This window comes from Emydura macquarii, unplaced genomic scaffold (assembly GCF_026122565.2).
Source record: "Emydura macquarii macquarii isolate MOO-44397 ecotype Brisbane River unplaced genomic scaffold, CSIRO-AGI_Emac_v2 contig_1348, whole genome shotgun sequence".
Classification (NCBI taxonomy): domain Eukaryota; kingdom Metazoa; phylum Chordata; order Testudines; family Chelidae; genus Emydura; species Emydura macquarii.
The window spans coordinates 6,549,937-6,573,177 of NW_027131485.1; the positions used below are offsets into that span (position 1 = coordinate 6,549,937).

General features: G+C 42.0%; 1 protein-coding gene across 3 annotated transcripts; it reads left to right on the forward strand.

The window, feature by feature from the left end:
- Positions 1–4,447: 4,447 nt before the first annotated feature.
- On the forward strand, positions 4,448–23,155 carry GPRC5B (G protein-coupled receptor class C group 5 member B). 3 transcript variants are annotated; one of them, XM_067551023.1, is made up of 4 exons: positions 4,448–4,718; positions 13,441–14,450; positions 18,062–18,174; positions 19,643–23,155. In XM_067551023.1, exons 2-4 carry the CDS (start codon positions 13,445–13,447, stop codon positions 19,685–19,687), a joined length of 1,164 nt encoding a protein of 387 aa, XP_067407124.1. In that variant the 5' UTR covers positions 4,448–4,718; positions 13,441–13,444; the 3' UTR covers positions 19,688–23,155. The 3 variants fall into 3 exon arrangements, with proteins under 3 accessions (XP_067407124.1, XP_067407122.1, XP_067407123.1); XM_067551021.1 differs by lacking the exon at positions 4,448–4,718 and adding an exon at positions 4,882–5,299; XM_067551022.1 differs by lacking the exon at positions 4,448–4,718 and adding an exon at positions 7,266–7,356.
- The last annotated feature ends 86 nt before the right edge of the window (positions 23,156–23,241 follow it).

The following is a 23,241-nucleotide window of genomic DNA, read 5'->3' on the forward strand; positions in this document are numbered from 1 at the left end:
ACTAAGAATTGTTTCATTCTGGCAAGAAGTGCAATAGCCTGTGTTACCTCCTTGTAACTCTTAGAGTAGTCTAACAGTGGACAAGGCAAATGGAGGTCAGTTCACTAAGGGCCTGGGTAGTCATATTAGACAAATACACCAAAGAAAGGTTCCCAAAAGAGGGGAACAATCAAAAGAATTTACATTTGCTGAAGAACTGAATTGTATTGCACTATTAATGGGCCAATTTTTCCAGCACACACAAGTTCTTCTGGTTGGTCCCTTTCTTTGGTCTACCACTCTGTCTCCAGTTTGTAATGATCTATGAATGGACTTTTATACCAAGCTCATCACTGTAGTTTCTGTGTGTGTTACTAGGATTTGGACATGAGAAGTGGTACAAGCATAGCCTAACACTGGACTGAGACTCAGAAGACCTGGGTTTATTCCCCGTTCTGCTACTGGCCTGCTGGATAACCTTGCATAAGTCATTCCCCTTTCGAACCTCAGCTTCCCCATTTCTAAAATGGGGATAATGATACTGACTCCCTTGTCAAGTGCTTTGAAATCTGCTGATGAAACATGCTGTATAAGAGGTAGGTGCATCAATTCAGATAAAGAGGTTAAATTTCAGAATCATCTAGAGAGCAAGAGACACTGTAATTTCTCATTTTATCATGGTTGACTTTCCTCCATATCACTTAGGTCATTTAAATAAAAGAAATCACACCCCAGCCACCAATTGTGTTTATACTGTATCAGCCAAGCTGAGCAGTGCAGCTACTCTCAAGGCAAAAGTAGCAGCATGCATGCAAGCAAGCGCACATATACTGAGGTGAAGGTTGATACCTTTCAAAACAGAACTTTTTTCAAAACAGAACTTTCTGTTTAAAAAAGTTCTGTGTCAGAAAGGCTGAAAATAAAAAAAGGGTGGGGAGGGTGCTTCCCGACATCCAGGATGAACACTGATTGTCCATGCTGATGAGATGATTTCTAATTTCAATTAACATGAAACCATTACAAAGAAAAACAAACAAAAAAACAGCAAACCCCCAGCCCCCACCTCCACAATATAGTGTGGTTGCCATTTATAGAATCTTTACTGAAGCATACTTTTCAACTAGTTTAAAAGAGAAACAGTTTCTGCTTAATATATTATCCTGGAATAACATACTATCATTGAAGATGTCTGTGTTTCTCTGCAGGGAATGATTCCAAGTGAAGCAGGAGCTCTGTCCCACGCATATCAACATGCAGTGTAACTTCTTACCAAATCCACCTTCAGATGGGTTACAACTCTTTTATAGTGTAAACCATGGAGAGCAGAGAGCATAACTGATGAGGCTGCCTGTTTCAGAGGTAGGAGGCAAATTCTGAAGACTTCCTAAAATCTCTAGTGCATAAAGGCCTGGCTCTCAAGTTTTTGCTGCCCTAGGCAAACTGGTGAATGTCACCCACACAATAAACAGTCACTAAACATTTTTCTGCCATTAATGTTTAGCTGCTTTCAAAGCCCGTGGCTGTTATGCAGTTGCATTTGAGACGACTCTATGCCAGCAAGCATTTAACTGCCAGCTTCTGCTGCATAACAGTTTCTCTTCTAATTAGGCTTTTTCAGATGTATGTGTCTCCACACTACAGGTCCTGACCCACAGCTACTTCAGATTTGGAGCCAATCTATACCTTCAAATCAGTGGCACAGCTATGGGCACCCGCATGGCCCCACAGTATGCCAACATTTTTATGGCTGACCTAGAACAACGCTTCCTCAACACTCATCCCCAAGCACCTCTCCTTTACTTACACTACACTGATGACATTTTCATCATCTAGACCCATGGGAAAGAGTCCCTTGAAGAATTCCACCAGGATTTCAATAATTTCCACCCTACCATCCTCAGCCTGGACCAGTCCACAAAAGAAATCCACTTCCTGGACACGACAACACAAATAAAGGATGGTCACATTAATACCACCCTATACCAAAAACCAACTGACCGCAGTACATATCTTCATGCCTCCAGCTTCCACCTTGGACACATTACACGGTCCATTGTCTACTGCCAAGCCTTAAGATACAACCGGATTTGCTCCAATCCCTCAGACAGAGACAAACACCTACAGGATCTCCATAAAACATTCTTAAAACTACAGTACCCACCTGGAGAGGTGAAGAAACAAATTGACAGAGCCAGATGGGTACCCAGAAGTCACCTACTACAGGACAGACCCAACAAAGAAAACAACAGAATACCACTGGCCATCACCTACAACCCTCAACTAAAATCTCTCCAATACATCATTAAGGATCTACAACCTATCCTAGATGATGATCCCTCACTCGCTCAAGCTGTGGGAGGCAGACCCATCCTTGCTTACAGACAGCCCCCCAATCTGAAGCAAATATTCACCCAACCGTACACCCTACAACAAGAACACTCACCCAGGAACCTATCCCTGCAACAAACCCTGTTGCCAGTTCTGCCCACACATCGACTCTAGTGACACCATCACAGGTCCTAACCACATCAGCCACTCCATAAGGAGCTCATTCACCTGCACATCTACTATGTAATATATCCCATCACGTGCCAGCAATGCTCCTCTGCCATGTACATTGGCCAAACCGGACTGTCACTACGCAAAAGAATAAATAGACACAAATCAAACATAAAAAATGGTAACAACGACAAACCAGTCGGAGAGCACTTCAATCTCCCAAGACACTGTGTAGCTGATTTGAAAGTTGCTATACTTCTACAAAAAAACTTCAAAAACAGACTTCAAAGAGAAACTGCAGAATTGGAACTCATCCGCAAACTCGACACAATTAAACTGGGTCTGAATCCGACTTGGAACAGGTTATCTCATTACAAGAAGTAATTGTCACTGTTCACACATTCTCACCTCCTAATCAATGGTTGTGAATAGGCCACAACTTCTCTAACTGAATGGACTTTGCTCTTACCTAACTTCCCCATTGTTGCTCCTTATCCTTAGATGTATATATATATACCTCCTCTCTGATTTCTATTCCTTACATCTGACAAAGTGGGTTACAGCCCACGAAAGCTTATGCCTGCAGAAATTAAATCTGTTAGTCTTTAAAGTGCTACAGGACTCTTGTTGTGTCTTCTGTATATGTAACTGTATGCACTGGGATGTGCCTTTGTGTTTGTGTGCGTATATGTGCACACTGCATATCTATTCTATCTATGAATTTATACTGCACTCAGTCTAGTGTCTGCATATGCTATACCGTCCGATGTGCGTGTGTGCATGAAGTACTTGCGTTTGTGTCACAGTAGATATGTGCCTGTGAATAGGTGCATGTGTTGTCCCTGTGTGTGGATCCCCCTGCCTGTGTATTGTGCATTTGTGTTTGTGTTCCCTTGCACGTATGTACTGTACGTGTGGGAATGGGCACATACTGTCCTTAGGTCTGGGTCACCCCGGCATGCATGTGTATTTGTGTCCTGGAGATGTGTGTCACTCCACAAAGACATGTGTGCTACACACATGTACTGCGCGTATATGGACGCGTGTCATGTCCCCCTGCCCACGAGTGTGGGTCCATGTCCCCCTGCCCCTGTGCCTAGCGGGGAGTCCAGTGCCGCTCCCCCGAGCAGCAAAGGCCGGGGGCGGCTTCCCTGGTCCGGGCCCAGCGGGGCTCCGGGGAGCTCTGAGCCGAGCCGCGCTGGGAGTGGAGGGGAGGGGGCCGGGCGCGGGCGGGGCAGCCGCCGGTGGGAGGGGAGCGGGAGCTGTCAGCCCAGAGCCCGAGCGCTCGCTGCATGAGCCGGGCTGGGCCGTGTCCCTGTCCCGGGGCGGCCGCGCAGCCTGGCCAGAAATGGGACTTGCCTGCGGGCTGTAACGGAGAGAGTCACCCGGGCGCCGCCCCGGGCCACCGACCGCAGCGCCGGAGAGCGGCCAGCCAGCGAGCGAGCGAGCGAGCGAGTGAGTGACCCGGGACACCCGGCGCGGCGCGGCGCGGCTGGGGCGAGCGCGAGCCCTGGAATGTGCGCGGCGGGGGGAGGAAGCGAGCTCTGAGACTGGGGGTGAGCCCGGCGGGGCGGGGCGGGGCGAGCCCTGGGCTGGAGGGGACGAGAACAGGGAGGCGAGCCTGGGGTGAGCGCGGAGGGAGCCGTGGGGCAGAGGAAGAAAGGAGCGTGGAGGGGGGAGGGGAAAGGCGGGGGGAGAGGACACAGCTGCCCCTGGCCCTGCCGGGTGGCGCATTGCAGCCCCCATCCCGCCGGGCGCGGGCGGGGTCAGGACCCGGCACACCTCTGATCTGATCTGATCTGTCCGGCGGCGCCCTCCCGCTGTTCTCCTGCTGTTCGTGTGTGTGTGTGTGTGTGTGTGCACGGGGGGAGGGGCGGGGTGAGACTATTTCTAATCCTCTTTGCATTCATTTGCAAAACACCCCCCCCCCCCCCCGCTGGCTGCAGCTCGCTGAGTGGGGAGCGGCTGATAAATCATCAGCCGGCGGCGGCCGCTGTCTGCGTGGTGCGGTGTAGTCGGTCCCTGACGCCTTTGGCGCGGCTGACAAAGTTGTCAGCATGGGGGGAGGGGGGGCACCACGTTGGTGGAAGTCAGATCTCCTTCCCCCCCCCCCGCCCAGCCCAGCCCAGCCCAGCCCGCCCCGGCTCCCCACTGCCCGGCCTCCATTGCTCCCGCGCGCCTCACAGGAGAGAGGAGGAAACTTCACGCGGCTCCTGGTCCCCGGGATTCCGCCTCCCCGGGTAGGTAGCGGCGCTCGCGCCTCTTTGCAGAACAGCGGAGCCGGGCCGGGGCTTGAGCCGGGGCGGGCAAGAGGCGCCTGGCTCCGGCGTGGGCTGCAGCCCGGGAGCTGAGCCGTGGTCAGTGGGGGGCGGGTGGGGGGTGCACCGGATCCGGGGAGCTGCTGCTGCTGCTGCAAGCGGGGGCCCCCATGCAGCTGAAGCGGGGGGGAGGGCACGGCTGGATTGGGAGGGGGCGTGACGTGGAGCCAGGCAATATTTCTCGGGGAATCGGTCTCGCTCGAGCCGTGCCCGGGGGACCGTGGCTCGCTGGCCATCGCTACCGTGCAGCCTGCGGGGGCACTCTCCGCCCTCCCCCCCAACGGGAAGATGTGGCTCCCTGCGCGCTGACTTCGTGTTGACAAGCGAGAGGCTCGCTCCACCCCCAGAGCGGGGTCCGCTTGACAGCTGCAGCCCCGGGGGACCCCGCGCCAGGGACGGTAGGAGACAGGCGCCGCCGAAGAATCGCCAGCCCTGCTTCCCTCCGCAGCGCCCGCAGCAGCGTGAGCCTGGCGGCGGCGGCGGACAGCCGGCTGCAGAGAGGAGTACGAGGGGGGCTCGGCCGGCTGGAGCGAGGACGGGAGGGGGCTGCGGGCGGCTGGGGGGCGAGGGGAAGACGCTGGAGGCAGAGTTGGGGCTGGGGGGGGGGGGGGGACGACAAAGGGGAAGAGGGTGGATCGGCTCCAAGAACAGAAGGCGGCGGCTGCGGACGGGATTAAGGGACGCCTGGGAGTGGGGAGCAGACGGCTGCAGCTAGGACTAGGAGGACGGGGCTGGCGACTCTTTAGGGCTCCATCCCCCCCGCTGACCCGAGCGCTTGCTGCAGGAGAGCTGGAGGCCGCCCCAGCGCCAGCAAATCTCGCCGCTGCTCTGCTGCGGCGCAGCGCGCTTGCCGGGGAGGGCTGCCGGAGGACAATTGTAAGGGGATCCGGGCTGAGTGGAGACGAGCCCTTTGTTGGGCCAGCGCTGCCTTTGTTGGGGCTGACTGAGCCGTGTTTGTCTGGACGGTGGGAGCCCCGCGTCAGGCGTGCAGCTCCTGTGTTGTACGTGAGCTGGTACCTTGGGCACGGTAGCGGCTAGGGGAGGGGGCCGGGCGGCTTGTCGTCTAGCTGGTAGAGGATTCTTACAGACATCATGCCCTTAGACAGCCAAAGCGACAGGGACTTAGCACGTCTTTGAACCCTTTGTTTACGCCTGATCTAATGTTTATCCCAAAGGGTAACAGGATTTCCTTGCGATGAATCACAGTACTTAGACTGGTAAATCATTTCTACAATCTCTATTGCTGTGTGCAGGGTATTTTACCTGTACACTGACGGGGATATACTGCATTTGCAATTTGAGGGGTTGTCCCCCCACCCCAAAAGAAATTGCAATGAATCTGTTGGGAAGGGAGAGGGAAAAGAGTCCACGATTGAAGTTCTGACATTAATAGGGACATCCCTCGAAGTAAAAGCCAGCAAGAGAAATGATCAAGTGCATAACTGCGTGAATGCACAACCAGTGCTCTTTAGACCTTATAATTGCCGGTATCTAGACATGGCTGGGTGATGTGCTGAAAACAACACCGAGGAATTCAGAATATCTAGACTATTAGAACGATCATTTCAATTATATTCAGCACTACAAGGTATTTTAAAATGTAGCAATAGTTATTCTACATGTCCCTTCTTGAATGGAGGGAAACTCTTTAGAGCTCAGCACCTCAGCTGCTATAAGCATTGTGTGTGTTATTATGCAGAGGAAGACTCAGTCACAGTCACGTTTTTGCATACAAGGCACAATCTGATTATTAATTATGATTCTGGAAATACATCTCTTCAGCAGCCTGATCTCAGCTTAGCTGTTGCTGCACTGTTATCAGTCCTGAAGCTTATTCCTGACATCTGATAAAAAGATGGATACACATCCTATGTTACGATTATTTTCTAACTCATAAGCATCTCTACACAATGCTTCATGGTAAGTGGCAGCATTTTTTTGTAGCAGTATCAGTGATAAAAATTAACAGGGAGGAAATCTTCTGTCCAGGTGTCAGGGACAGAGCACACTCACCACTTACAGCGCCTCCTGCTGGCCGTCCTGGGGATTAGCTCTGCTAGCTCATGTTCTTCCCCCGACCTCTCTTGCTCTGCATCCCTGCTCACTCCCGGATGTGTGATCTCTGTGGCTTGGACCCTCTGGCCAGGTCACTAAAGTCCTCCCCTTCTAGGGAAATCAAAGTCCTTCAGCACCAGCTGTCTGGCTGGCATCTCTCATACCAAACACCACTTCCCAGTGGCTGGTAGAGGAACCCAGGTCCACCAGCTATGCTGGGTTCCAGGCCAGGGACCCTCTAACAAGCAGGCACTGTCCCTGTGTAGTCCTACCCTTTGCAGCTGTTTCCCAGGGCTTCTTCTGACATCAATGGCTCTCACCCTCTCTGAGTTTGCCAACCTCTCACTCCATCCACTTAGGGAGTCACTGCAGCCTGCTTCCGTGCAGCCCTTTAACACACCTCCCTCTGCCCAGGGAGTCATTGTCCTATTGCAGCTGCAGCAGCCAAACCTCTCTGCAGCCAGCTAAACCTGGTTTTATGCAGGCCCTGCCTGTTCCTGCACAGGTGAGTCTGTTCCTCTAATTAGGGCTTTCTTCACCTCCATACTACTAAGTTAATTGGCGCATCTGGTCTCCATTAACCCCTTCCACTCCTGTGTGGGGTGGACACCCCATCACACCATGTAAATCAGAACAGGATTGCTAGTTGTACCACTAATGCTTTTATATAGGACTCATTTTTCTGTTCAAATTTAGACAGTTGGATGTTTTTACAATGGTATTCTCATGTGTCAAACACATTGATTTTTAGAAGTTTAAACTGTTTAATAATGGTAAATTATGTAATCATTTAATGTAGCTGAAAAACTTTATTCAGGCTGAGAAGTTTAGATGCAAGTTTTATTTTAAAAGAGTGCAGTGAACTGCACTGTAATATCTTTGTGTGAGCTATGTTGACCAGATGCTCAGCTGAAGTCAGTGATCTGGCACAACTACTTTAGCTGTGGAAGGTCAGCCCTGACAGATTACTGTAAGATTCTTAAACATGACAACTTTTGGAAGACAGCTTTTAGCCTTTCAGTCTCCTTTTAGTTGTTTATAATTGTGCTTTGTAATTGCTGGAGTGTCTTGGTGTCCACCATTCCTCCTGTGAATCATACACTGCGGCCAGACTCGACTCTCAGTTAAAAACATTAGAGTTAGTTTGGATGTGTGCTGGTGTAACTGAGATCAGAATTTGAACGTGTCTCTCTGGATATTCAAGCCATTCTGATTTTGTTTGCATTGGGTTACAGTTACTCTCTTGGAGAGATATTGGAAATGTTTTTACTGAAGAGGCTAAAATATAGTGTAATATAGAGTCTAATATTTCTTTTCACATGCCCAGGATTCCTGTTGGGTTACAGACATGCTGGGTTAGACTGATGTCATGAAATGTAATTTTGGGGAAGGATCTGTGAAAAATAATTCTGCAATAGGTTTCGTTCAGTGCTATAACTGCCCCCCATTCAAAGCTGTTTTTCCTGGTTACTCCAGCTGCACTGGATACTCTGACACTGCCTGTGTCTATATTGGATGCGGGTTTGAAATATCCCACCGTTGCATAATTCCTGATGCAGCTTGCTCATTGGTAGCAATGGTGAGAGCACTAATGAAGACAGTGCCCTATTTTTTTACCCCAGCTCATATAATCCTGCTCAGAGCAGATCTGCACTGGTGGTAGTGCAAGAGTGGAAGATTTCTCCTGAAAAAGTCTAGGATAGAAAAGGCCTCTTTGACTCTGCCCACTATATTGTGGTTGTAACATAGGTTGGGTTGGTTTATCCAGTGTGGGCAGCATTTTTGCTCCTTCCAAAACATGCTTTAAACTTTCCATATTGTGCTATCTAACTACAAAAGACAACAGGCTAGGACTCTGCCATGTCCCTATGCTATAATATGCATTTTTCTTGTCTGTAACAGTGTTCTGGACAAAATTTTGAGGTTTTAGCCTTATTATGAAATGCATTCTACACTGCAAGTTGTAATCAGGTTAGGGGTCAAGTGTGTCGTAAACAGGTTAAATTACATGATTGTGCTTACAGTGTAGAGACATCCTGTTGCTATAAGCATGTTCGGGAATGCTTTTAGACACTGTTACAAGACCAGTGTGGACAGAACCTCTGATAGGATTCAATAATACCATACACTAATGCACAACTACAAAATGGGAAATAACTGGCTAGGCAAACGATCTGTAGGTTATAGTGGATCACAAATTGAACATGACCCAACAATGTGATACATTTACAAAAAAGACTAATATCATTCTGGGGGTGTATTAACAAGTGTCATATGTAAAACACAGGAGGTAATTGTCATATTCTGTTTGGCACTGGGGAGGCCTCAGCTGGAGTATTGGGTCCATTTTTGGGTGCCATGCTTTAGGAAAGATGTGGACTAATTGGAAAGAGTCCAGCGGAGAGCAACAAAAATGAGAAACTATGAGGAAAAGTTTAAAAAACTGGGCATCTTTAGTCTTGAGAAAAGAAGACTGAATTGGGACCCGATGACAGTCTTCAAATATGTTAAGGGCTATTACAAAGAGGACGGTTATCAGTTGTTGTCCAGTCTTCAGTGGATATGGAGAAGAAATAATCCACTTAATCTACAATAAGGGAGATTTTGGCTAGATATTAGGAAATTCTTTGTAACTAGAAGAATAGCTGAAGCCTGGAATAGGCTTCCAGAGGAGGTTGTGGAATCCCTGTCATTGGAGGTTTTAAAAACCCATTAGATAAACACCTGGCATGAATGGTATAAGAGTACTTGGTCCTACCTCAGCGCAGGGGGCTGGACTAGATGACCTCTCAAGGTCCTTTCCAGCCCTATATTTCTATGATTCTATGATACAGTATGGTTTACTGAAACTTGACATGAACAAGCACCCCCAGCAGCAATCCCAAACTTTTCCCTAGCTGTTATGATGGATATAGTGGAATGTTCTAAAAAGAACAAATAAACATATCTCCAAACTAGGGTACACAGCTCTTCCAAAAGTCACTACTGATATGGGAACAACTTGAAAAAATTCTCAGTGGAATTTGATGACTGGCTTTTTCTGAGTTTGATTTTGCTGGAGAATTTCCTCTCCAAAGAAACCTACCCCTTCCTGTATGGGAGATAAGAATATCTAACTAGGGACAGGAAAAAATGATGGACTGACAATATGACTGGTTATCCATGTAGCGTAATCTCCATGGAAACACTGTCTTAGAATAGCTCAATCACATGAGGATTACATGACATGAATAAAGTAGCCAGAAAATATCTTATAATTGGAGATACTTGCATTTAATTCATTACCCTCAGGTCTTTGGAGAGCAACTAATCAACAAAGCTAGTACTGAAACCCAGTTAGTATGTGTATATCCTAATTTGGATGCATTGGGATAATGCAAATGTAAAGTTACCTTAATTTAAAGGGCAGTTTATTACATTCTTTTCAAACCCAACAGACTTCAGCATAGAGTGAAATCTAAATAATGATCCACATGACCTGTTGCTTCAGTTTATTTCCTAGGTTTCCAGTATTGCACTAACTCTTTAAAAAGGGTTTTGCTCACTTTGCTGTAAATGGGAGTTGAGGGCGCTCGGCACTTCTTAGAATTGGGCCCTTTAATCATTGTGTGTGTCAAAAGATGTAGCCAAGTAACTATGACCTTTGGCTTTTGGCAAAGTTAATTACAGTAGCACGTTTTCTGTGTCTCACTGTTTATTCAGTATTCCACCTGAATCTTAAATTACATATCCTGGGATTGTATTAATACCTTCACAACTGTAGATATAGAAGCCTCTAATTTGCTATTGATCTATTTTCAAATCCTGATTGGTAACCCTGAATTTGCTATTTATGCCTGCTGAATTTAAACTTGTAATTAAATGTCTTTCTAGTTTCGTTTTGTTTTTAAAAAGATGTAGTGAACCTCAAAATGTGATTCTTCCTCAGTCCTGTACAACTGAGTACACGAACATTTAATACATGTACATACTAGACTTTGATTCAAGACTACTCAGCAACCTAGATAGTGAATGTGCTATCACAATTATACAGGGACTGATCCTACATCTGTCAAAAGAGTTGTACTTGGTCTCAATTTGTTAGTGACAGCTATTTGCCTTCCACCATGGAGTTCTAGAAGTTCTAGAAGCATGGTTTGCAACTGACCTGTATTCTCAAGAGGAACAGGGCACACTGGCACTAATGGATTATAGGCATGAAATGTCCCACAGTGGCAGTAAAGATTTCCTCCCTGCCCCCTGCATTTCATTCTCTGCAGAATGAGTTTAGTGGTGTTCTTGCCTGATGCCCCTGAATATTTAGAAAAGCCCAACCAGACGCCTGATCCAGGAAACTTGCACCTGTGAACAGTGCTTATTCAGGTGAATAGTTCCATTGAAGTCAATGACACTTTATTGTAAGAATTGTTTGTATGTGTGTAAGGGATTGTAAGATTTCATTCAGAATATGTCCCGTTCTGATTAATTCAGTTTTCATACTCCAGTGAATGTATTCATTGTAACAACTGTTCAATTAAAAGTAAACCTAGTTTACTGAGACTGTGGGCTTGTCTACACTTATCTCCGAGATTTGGTGGCAGTCGATCGGAGTTACGCAAGCTACGCAAAAAACTTGCGTAACTCCCGTCGACTTCTCTGCTTCTCTTCTGCGGGCTGTCTTCACTGCACTGCACCGATGGGAACCGCGTTCCTGTCGACGCAGCACTACACCACTTGAGAAGGTGGTCTTAATATGTCGATTTCTGGATCGACTGAGTGGGTCTTCACTGACCGCTCAGTTGATCCAGAGAAATTGAGCTGACGGTGGCGAATTTGTCGCTGTAAGTAAAGACGTAGCCTAAATTCCTCTTGATAAGGACTTGACTGACTGGTCATGGGAATGTGGTAGGGGAGTATTCGCACACTGTTGTAGTCTTACACTGTAAATAGTTATTGCAATAGTAGAATAAAAATGTAACTTGGATCATTACATTTAATTTGATAACATTTTATAGTTACATTAATCCTTTTCCAAGTCACGTCAACTTATTTTCAGGTCTTCACTAGCTATATTTCTGATCTGTAAAATATCTGTACAGATTTGCCAGTTTGGGGCTGTTTTCTTACTTTTAGGAAAGCTATCTTTGTCAATAGCTTCTTTTTTCTTGATGTACATGTTCAATCTGCCACATGGTGATATGCTGGTGCACGAGTAATGTAATAGCTTACATTTATATAGTGCTTTTATGCCAAAGGATCTCAAAATAATGTGGGCTTATCCTTCAAATGCTTGGTCATGTGAATAGCCCTTATCACATCATCAATAGTCTCACTGAAATCAGTAAGGCTACTTGTGTGAGGGAATCAGGCTTTATATATGGTCCATATTGGATATATTTTACCCAACCACAGAAGTGTGGCCATCACTGGGGTGGAATGTATATTTTAAAGGTGACATGTATAGGATTTTGCTTAATTCTTAACAATTCTTTTGCTTAAGAAGGCATGACAATGAAGAAAACTCTCTAAAACTTCAGAGAGAATTTAAGTAGGCAGCATGTAACTAAAGGGAATCCTCAGAACCTTTTGGTTCTGCTGGGGCATTTGTGTATAATATGACTGGATGCGTTGTCTTCCTAGAGAATTTAAGGTTGTTTACTTTGAGGATGCAGAGACCATGCTGTTCCATTTTTGTTGTTTCTCTTGTTGCACGGCTTTATATTTCTTAAGGACAATGAGTCACTTGTTTGTTCAGTCGATTAATAATGCTGCATGTGTACAATGTACTTCCGCTACACACAACTTTTGTAGTTAAGCATTCCCTGCAGTAAATGCAGAAGGAGGACTCAGGGTGGGAAAGAGTAAATATTGTGTGAGGAGATACAAACTGAGCAGAATGAAATTTTAACCTAACACGGAAAAACCTGAAAAAAAAGTATTTTGTTTAAAATCCAACTTTATGTTCACCTTGGATTATTTTATCCATGCTTGTAAACAGTAATGATAGAGCAAAAGTCTGGATCTGATTTCCCTTACACCCATCAGAACTGGGAGTAACTCCATGGAAGGTAATTGTCTTACGCAGGTGTAAAATCAGTGACCTGATTCTGAAATCACTTATATTATGGAATCAGGCCCTGATTTTTTTTTAAACAGTCAGTGTAATTTATACACATTTCATTCTAATGACATTTGATTACTAAATAAACATATGTACTTTATCATTTCATTGCACCATAAATAATTTGTTTCAGCACTAATAAAGACTGTATTTGAGGCTAAATCCAAGGCCTGCGTTTGGAAATGTTGTCTTCATATTACGTAAAACAAAAGGGGATCATTTTAAATTTTGAATTCAACAGGACAACAATAGCTTTTATGGCTTAGGGAAGCAGTTGAAATTGAAAATCCAGTGCAAATAAGAGTAAACATATTTACTGACATGAACAATTGAAACAAACAACTTCCCACGGTGAGCAAGCTGTGCTTCCAGTTAAAATGAGGTCTCGAAAGGTACTGTGTAGTAAATGATGTTTTCTCAGGAAAAGCTTAAGCACAGTCAGCTAAAATAAACAATTATTTTGTCACTTGATCTTATTGTCTCATACAGAAAAATGAAAACCCACCCAGCCATTGTTTTCCTCCTCCTCTTCGTCATCAGTTATGGCTCTTCTGAAAACTCAAGTACGTCTAGAGGGTGTGGACTGGATCTTCTTCCCCAGTATATTTATCTGTGTGACCTGGATGCCATTTGGGGAATAGTAGTGGAGGCAGTTGCTGGAGCAGGAGTGCTGACGACATTGCTGTTGATGCTGATTTTGCTAGTGAGGTTGCCATTCATCAAGGACAAAGAGAAGAAGAGCCCACTGGGAATGCATTTCCTCTTTCTCTTTGGGACACTAGGACTGTTTGGGCTGACTTTTGCATTCATCATACAGGAAGATGAAACAGTATGTTCCACTCGACGGTTTCTGTGGGGCGTTATCTTTGCATTGTGCTTCTCCTGTTTGCTAGCTCAAGCCTGGAGATTGCGTAAACTAGTTCGACATGGTAAAAGTCCATCTGGATGGCATCTAGCTGGCATGGCAATCTGTCTTATGCTGGTCCAGGTCATTATTGCAACGGAGTGGCTAATTCTGACAGTTGTGAGAGAAAAGAAGTTGGCCTGTAATTATGAGCCAGTGGATTTTGTTATGGCTTTGATTTATGTTATGTTCTTGATGGTAGTTACCATGGGCGTCTCACTTTTCACCCTGTGTGGAAAGTTTAAGAAATGGAAGAAAAATGGAGGATGCCTCATTATAACCATTTTTTTCTCGATTCTAATTTGGGTAGCTTGGATGACTATGTACCTGTTTGGCAATACTGGACTGAGGGAAAAAGAAAAGTGGAATGACCCCACTCTTGCCATTGCACTGGTGTCCAGTGGTTGGGTGTTTGTTATTTTTCACGCTATCCCAGAAGTTCATTGCACCATTCTTCCATCACAGCAAGAAAACACACCCAATTATTTTGATACTTCGCAACCAAGAATGCGTGAAACTGCTTTTGAGGAAGATATACAACTTCCTCGGAGCTACATGGAAAACAAAGCCTTTTCAATGGATGAACATAATGCAGGTAAGATTTTACTATATAAAGGACCCATACTGGTCTTTCTTATAGTAAGAAAGAAAAGAAAATGTATTGTTTTTGTTCTTTTCAAAATTTTCCATGAAACAAATATTTTCAATGAAAAACCCAAAGCGAATATTTTTGAGGGGTTTCAAACACTGTAAACTGAAAAATTCCAGAAGTGTAGTGTGTGTTTTTTGGTTTTTTTTAATTGTGGGCTTTGTTTAAAACAATTATTTTGGTTTTCATTTTTCATCCAAAAACTTGGAAAAATTCAAATGAATGGCAAATATTCATAGTTTTCATTTTGAAAGAAAAAAGCCGCTTTCTGTTGAAAAAAATTCAACAGAAAATTTGTAATTTGCTCTAATTGTAAAGATTAACATTTAGGTGACAGGAAATGAAGAATAACAGATCCAATTTAAATCACAGTGAAATTGGCCTGAAATGACTACTCAAGGGGCCAGCAAAATTTGGTTGCCTAGCAGAGACAATCAATAGCTAAAACCTGAACAAAATGTTAGTGGAAAGTACACAGGGATAATTATATGGCTACTTATGTTAGAGAGCTGCCTGATGTCCTTAGCGCAGGTTTCATTCTAGCTGCGTAAGAAGTGGGCTGTATATTTTTAATGAACCAGCAGCAGACAGCTTCATTGCTGTTTTTATGTTTTCTTATTGTTAAAGCCACTAGGCATTTTGGACCTGATTTTTTTTCCTCCCCTCAGCCCGTTTTACAGGGGGGTAACTAGAATTACTTTAGTGGAGTTATCAGAGATGAATGCAGACAGAAGAGAGAACAGAACTGGGCTATTTAAATAGAGAGATGATATTACTGAATAAAGTTTCTCTGAACAAAAGCTCATTGTTTAATGATTAATGTTTTGTCTCAGATATTTACATGGTGAGGATTGTAAACTTGTTAAATCTTCCAAATATATATATACTTTTAAAATCGGCCCTTTATCTCTGTTTAGAGATTCTAATGTAGCTGCTTCAGTACAGCCAATCTGATCCCTATTTCTAAATAGTTTATTTTTCTTATCTATGTTTGATATATTTTAATGGAGATTGTTGGAATCTACTTTGGATTGTGTGTTTCTTTAGTAAAATAGTTATATGCATCTTTTTTTCCCCCTAAAGAATCATTAAATTGCATTATTTGCTGTAGCCTAAGTTGCATAGTGGTGTTTTAAAATTTGGCATTGTATTTGCAATTCAGTCCTGTTAGGGTGGTAACTAGATTTTTCTGTCTGATATCCCTAGTATTAGTTGTTCTGAAGCAAAACAACATGTTTGTTTGTGTCATGTGGAGTGTGGAAGTAAAGCTATGTCTTCACTAGAAATGTTGCACTGTTGCTTCAATGTAGACACTCACTACAGTGATGGAAGGGGTGACAGCTGGGTCAACCTAACTTTTTAGTGTAGACCTGGCCTAAATGTCATCTTGGAGGAGTATCTTGCATATATGTGTATTGTGAGAATGTTGGTAAAATACTTAGAATTTACACAAAGCAGACAAAGTTGATGATCTCCCCAAACTTCCAGCAAGTGAAATGTGTGGAAACTGGGCTACTCCTCCTATAAGGATTTGGTTCTTAAGTAAAAAGCTTTTTTAACAAAATGCCTGTAAGTAGAAATTTAGTTTTACAAATACCAAAAACTACTGGACTTTGGTCCATAACTGATCTTCAGTTATTTAGTGCTATATTTTATTTTATTTTATACTTTATTTTAGTGCTATAAGTCTATTCATTGATCAGAATGCTTAAAAAGAATACAGTGAATTTGAAAAAACGAGATAAAAGTAGATTTGGATAGCATACTTACCCAAGTCTGCCAGGTGATTTTTGTGTTTTTTACCTACAACTTGCCTGTTGTTTTTTAAAGTTTCTCCTCTGTTGTGTTAAAGACATACAGATCATACAAGGAAAATAGTAAAAATGATTAGACAAATACATAAAGCAAACTAAAAAACAAACCAAAAAAAGCCACCTAAATTTCCATGTTATATAGTAATTTAGGAATTACTTGCAGTAATAGCAGCTTTTTAAAAAAAATTAGCCAGAAACATTGTCCCTTTAAGATTTATTTGCAAATAGATATGTGAATTATATAGGCAGTAAAATAGATAGGTAAATATCTTAATTGTAAATGGTATACTGTATTCATGTGAAACTGCTTCTTACTGCATAGTAACAAATACCAGTGTTAACCATTTATGCTAACACATGATAGGAGGCCAGCTTATATATAACTGATCATGAGATACACATGTTTAAAGGGGTGTCTTAAGCATTGACCTGGGAATAGCATAATACCTAGTATTTAAATAGTGCTTTTCATCCATCCATCCATCCATCTAAAAGTACTTGCCAGAGGAGGTAAGAGCATTAAAAGCTAAATTTCAAATGTGTGAGTTTGCAGGGCCAGGGCCTAAAAATTGTGTAATAAACTATCGTATGGTAGAAGATCAATATTGATCTTCATCTCTGTGCACAACTACGATTGATGTGAGTGGCTGTAGACTTGAGGGCAGTATACAGCCCTATGAATTATGATCAATTTAAGTCTCTGTACGCATTGGGTGAAATTTCCTTTCCTGTGAAGTCAGTGGCAAAACTCCCATTGACTTCAATGAGGCCAGGATCTTACCTAATGACTATAGAATTGTAATTTGGATTAAATGTGAGAGAGAAATTTTAGTTCATGAGTAACTGAAACAGGCATGTTTCTATCTATGACCTCAAAGAGATCAATAATACTGAGGTGTGGAACAACTGTAATGACTCAGATTGCATATACAAATGAGGGCATGTTGTCTGGCTGCAGCTGATTCAGTGAAGCCTATTGTTCACCTCTGAACTAATCAGATAGCATATGCAAATCTCTGCTGCCTGACTGGCTCAGAGGTAAATAGCGACGCCTCTTAACTTTATCTCCCATTTGGCACGTAAATATTAAAAGGAGAAAAAAGATGCACTAAAATTCATGACTACCATAACGCAGAGACTACCAGATATTTCTGATATAAACAGTATTTTATCTTTTGCTTCAAGAAATATTGCTTCAAAAGAAATATTCATGTAATATTTCTAGTTTCTCAGAGTAAATATAGGAGATATCTGGAAAATCATTATGCACTAGCCACTCTGAAGTAGTACTCAGGGGGTTGTGTTTACTGGCTCAAACAATATTTTGCATGTCTTTTTTTCTGAATGTGAGAGGATGCAGAAAAGAAATGTTGTTTTATTTAACCCCTTAGCATGCAGACTGAAGATTATCTCAAGGGAAGCACTAATGAAAAACACATCAGCAGTTATAACTAGGAGCTAAATTCTGTCTCCCTGTCCTGTGCCAAGCAGTTTATTTAATTTAAAAGTAAACACTAAGATTCAACATAAAATGTATAACTACTACTAGAGAAGCAGAGTAAAAATGAGGGGATGAAATCATGGCTTTAAGCCAATGGCAGAACTACCTTTGACTGCATCAGGATCAGGATTTCACCCACGGTTACTTTTGTGATTTTAAAAAATATGTATTATTCTTATACATGAAAAGAAGGTTTCGATTTGTTTGCATGAGAATAAAACTGTCTCTTATTCTAACCACAGCTTTAAGAACTGCAGGATTTCGCAATGGCAGCTTGGGAAGCCGACCTAGTGCTCCCTTTAGAAGCAATGTTTATCAGCCAACTGAGATGGCAGTTGTGCTAAATGGTGGGACTGTAAGTATAAAAATGGGATGATGTAAGGAATCTTGGATATATACTGGGGAATGTGCAACCGCTACTTATTGAATGAACTTCTGAGTTTAGACTGCTTGCTCATATGAGAGAAAAAACACTATAAATGAAATATCTAGCAGCAAGTATGCATGTAATGCTTCCATTCCCCTCCTTCAGATAATTCAATTACAAATTTTGTGAACTTCTTTACTTGGCCATTTGGTTTAGATTGAATGAACCAACTTTTCTGCTGACTGTCCATATCCAGTGGCTCCTTTGGATGAATGTAACTAAGTGACACTTTATAACATAGCCTGATTTCTGCAACATTCTGCAAGTTACACTTTTGGTTACAGTCCAGTATATTCTTTGGCATAAGAATCTTTGTTGCAGATAGTGCTGCCGTCACATTTACACTTTCCTTGTAAAATCTATATTTTTCAGTATATGGTGAACACCAATTGAGGTGTGCTACCCTTGGAAAGAGATACGTGAGAGGGGCATGTAAAATAATTTTATACTAATGTGAATTAATTTTCCTCTCAAACAATGGTTTGGCATGCTATTATTTGATAGATATACTATTATTCTGCAGCCAGGTCATTGCAAGAATGGCTTAGAAATATGATGCCAAACAGCCTCTTTAAATTTCATTCCCATTGTGTGTATTATTTGCACTTGAGGAATTGCATATAGCTCTCTCCTATTGCTAAAAAAAAGGGAGAATTTCATTCCTACATTTTCATGCATACCTACATGCTTCTTAAAAAAATCTACTCATGAGCTGGTTTACACTCACATAAGTTGGGATTTCATTATTTTAAATCATGAGCTGATTCCATAACTCAACCTGCACATTAAAAAAAACCACAAGGAATGTGATCTGACTGGAGGTCTTTTTTTTTTTTTTTTTTTATATATAAAGTAAGTAGAGTTTTGATTTATTATTGGGAAGAAGAGTTATTAGATCTCAGGATTTTCCTTTCCCGGGTATTGCAGTGGGTGATACATCATTCAAAACTGATGTAAACAAGCTCATTCCTTGCTCTCAGAATGGCTTACGGTGCCCATAATGAGCACCCTACTTTGGGTGCCTGCATTAATCCATCCCTATACTCCCTTATACCAGAATAAGCAGCTCAGGGAAGAGGCAGCTTAAGGATCAAGGGTTAGAGAGCTTTTCTGGGGTAGGCACAAAGCTTATTCCTGGAGAATAATGCACATACAGTAGTTAAAGATGATTACCTTATTAGATAGTAAAGCAAGAAAGGCTAATTTATATACATCAATCCCTTTTTCTTGTGGTGAGTTATGTATATTGAAACAAACTGAAGATAAGCTTGACTGTACCATTTTACTGTAGAACCGATAATGCTATTACTACTACACATGTAATGTAGCGTATGTTAATATTGATTTCTGAACAGTCTGGAACTCTTAGTTACAGGTTTATTATCCTTATTTCCAGATACCAACTGCTCCGCCAAGTTACACTGGAAGACACCTTTGGTGAAAGGCTATAGGTTCTAGAGATAAGAATCTTTGTTACAAGTGTTATTCCCTGGCAGTGTGTCTTTCTAAGGGAGGAATCAATAATACCACAGCAAAGCAGCCAGACAGCCAGGAGCTTTGGAATCCTAGATAGGATTTTATGTAAATGTGAACGCTGTTGAACTGATGAGCTAATCACAAAAATGAAACTCTGCAAAATTCAAGATAAATCTAATTTAAAATAGAACTAGGCACACTTTGAAATGGAAGAGAGGACACTGCGCATTCTTACATGTAAGATACAATCTGTCTGTAACTAGTGTGCGAGGCAAGCCTGATTTTGGTTGGTTGCCAGCTGTTTGCAAAAAACAAACCCCCAAACCCTCTCTTACCTAATTTAATCCATGCTGCCACGAGAGATTGCCAATACAGTGTGAAAATATGCAGGGTTTCTTTCTATTTCATTATTTTTTCTCTTCGTTTCAAGTGTCTTGGTTGTTCCATTATCCACCTGTAAGTCTATGGCAACTAAATTATCATTACTCACCAATGAGACATGATCCACTTAAGGAAAAAAATAGTATCAAATTTGGTTGTGGTGAAAGGAAATGACAGTGCATGCAACTTTGTGAAATGTCTGTGTGGCAAGAGGGTGAAGGTAGAGTCAGATTACCTCAGCAATGTAGTCAGACACTGCAGTTCAAGATGCCCTGTTGATGCTGTCTCCCTCCAGAGCATAAGCAAAGAACTGTGTGTTCTCCAATCCTTGGGAACACTAAGTCAAACTATGGAGGGACAAACTTCAGCAAAAGCTCTTAGCTGAGGAGAGGATGTGGCATGGGGTTGCCTAAAGTAGTCCCATAGGATGATGGATTAAAGGAAACATGCTGTATTACACAGAACTTAAGTTGTTCTGATGGCTGATCCTGTAAGGTGCCAAGCAGAAAATCCAGGGGAGTAGAGGGTACTTATCACCTCGCAGGAGGAGCTTGGTAACTTGCAGGATCAGGCCCTCTCTTCTTACTGTTGGACCTGGTCCTGTAACCCTGTTCATTGGAGTAGTCCCCTTGACTGCAATTGTTTGTGCATCTTAATGTATTTGTCTTTTAATGCGTAGCTAGTAGAATCTCCACTCTGGCGGTTCAGGTTTTTGTGTGTTTTGGACTTGGGATAAGGCAGACTCTTTACCAAGGCTTATCTGTAACAAGTTCTCACTACCCATTATTTTTGCCCTGGTTTTTGTTACTTTAAAGCAAATCATTCCTTTATTATTTAGCATTTAATACATATCAAACATTGAAAGCATCATTGTATCGTCACTGTTTGGTCAATGTTACTCCTAGCTTTCCTAGATACTAAAAGCAATTGTTTTTACATGAGGGTGTGGGTTATGTATAAGAGTAAAATTTTGCATATGCTGTAATAAAAATATATATATTCTATTTTCAAATAAAAAATACAATATATAAAGAAAACTGAATAACTCAGTAGCTTCACAAAAAGATACTATTCACTGCATACTGAAAAAAGAAATAAGCGGTTTATTTTTTTAAGAGGCTCCCTGTTTCTTCATGTATCTCATTTCTACGGTATATGGACCTAATCCCATAGTCTTGCACTCAGATGAGTAGGCCCTGTTGGCACCAATAGGTCTATTCAGAAGTGTAAAGGCTGCAGGATCAGGCCCTAAGTATTACATACAAGATATATATTGCCATTCTTGCCATGATCACCTTATAGGGTTTTATTTCTAACAGCCCTTCTGTTTCAGGAACCATACTTTTCTGTCATTCGTGATTAAAGGAACATGTTAGTTCCACGTCTGATGTTCCTCATAGAGGCAAAGTGGAAGCATGTGCTTGGTTTTAGTCTCTTGTTTAGGTAACTAGATTGTTTAAGAAACTGAGTAGGCTAGGGGTGGATATTGCATGCTATCCAGTAATCTAGAATTACCTCTGGCTGTTAAAGTCTTGATCAGATAAAATGATATTTTGTGATAATTAATGGTTACTATCCCAGAACCTGCATAATTTGGAGCAGTATAAAAACTAGTGGTGATGTGTGTCTGCAAAAGTTTCATTTTAAAAAATCACTTTTAAAAATGTAAAATTCTCTGAAAGGACTTCATTGTAAAAATGCATAAGATGACCATGGCATAAATGGGAGGACAGTTTTCTTTTAAAAGAATTATCATGCTACAGCTGAAAAGTATAAATTCATACTATACACATTTTATAGACCTTGGACAAATTCTTTCTTAGATAGTTATTTTATAAATGTTGAAGTTGTGTTCAGTTTTCTACATGGGAAATATTAACAAATTAAGGGCCCAGTCCTGCTCCCAAGGAAGTCACTAGGATTTGAGGACCTAAGCACAGACAGGGCCAGATCCTGCAAACTTTTACTCACATAATTAGTCCCCTTGAGTAGTCATGTGAGTTAGGACTGTTCACATTAGTAGTAGCAGGACTGGGTCTGCAATTTGTGATGGTAGAGGTGTGTTAATTGATTAAAAAGTTTATTCATTTTTCAACTTCACACAACTAGAATAAGCAACTTATTTTTGCCATTTGATTTGTCTAATGCCAAATGCTCCAGATAACCTGTGATGGAAGGCACCTTTGTGTTAATTTATTTTTATTAATGTAAACAAGTTGTTTACTTCTGCCTTTTAGAATATAGAGCATCTGTGATCACAGTACTACATAACTGTAAACAAATCTTTCAGGATTGGTATTATACTTAGCTTTTATACTATAAAAGCTACTGTGTTGTCCCTTTTTAAATTGATAATGGTTATTTCCTTCTGGCCTCTTATCTATATAGGCAAATGAAATCCTAAAACATTTTAAAACTTGGTTACAGAAAATGTTTCTGTAAGATGTGGCTTCTGTTCAATAGCTAGAAAACAATTCATAGCCATACATTAAAGACCCAGTCCCAACTGCTGTGAGAGTGGATGCTTACCATCTCCCAGGAGATGTATAGCACCTTGTAGGATGGAGTTCTAAATGCATACAGTAGCTTCTATAAAAAGGTAGATTTTAACTGTTGCAGAGCTAGCTAGTTTGTATTTAGTATCAGACAGGTATTCATGGTTGACTGTGTTTGAGCTTGATGTCTTGGGTCTAACCAAAGGCTGTGCAAAAGGGAGCACTGTAGCTTTTATAATTAAACAATTGAACTATTCTACCAGCTTACAAGATTACACAGCTGGTGCTTTTTATTAATTGATGAGAGCTAAGGCTCATTTTTGATAGATAATATATATTTATTAAATGTATTAATGTGTGTTTTATAACATACCCTTTTTCCCCACTGGTTGTTGCATACTGATATCTTAAGTACATCTCTGAAGGATTTTCAAGACAATCAATGTATACCATAATGACTGTATATAAGTATACAAAATTAAAAAAGCTGTAAAGCATGGGCAAATGTTTTATTTTCAAAATGCTGTTCTTAACAAAAATAAAGGCATTAATATTTACTTACAAGGTTTGCGGTAAATTGGTGTTATACTTAATCTTTAAGTCCCCTATCACCTATTGATACTAGAGGCAGAATTATCCTGTG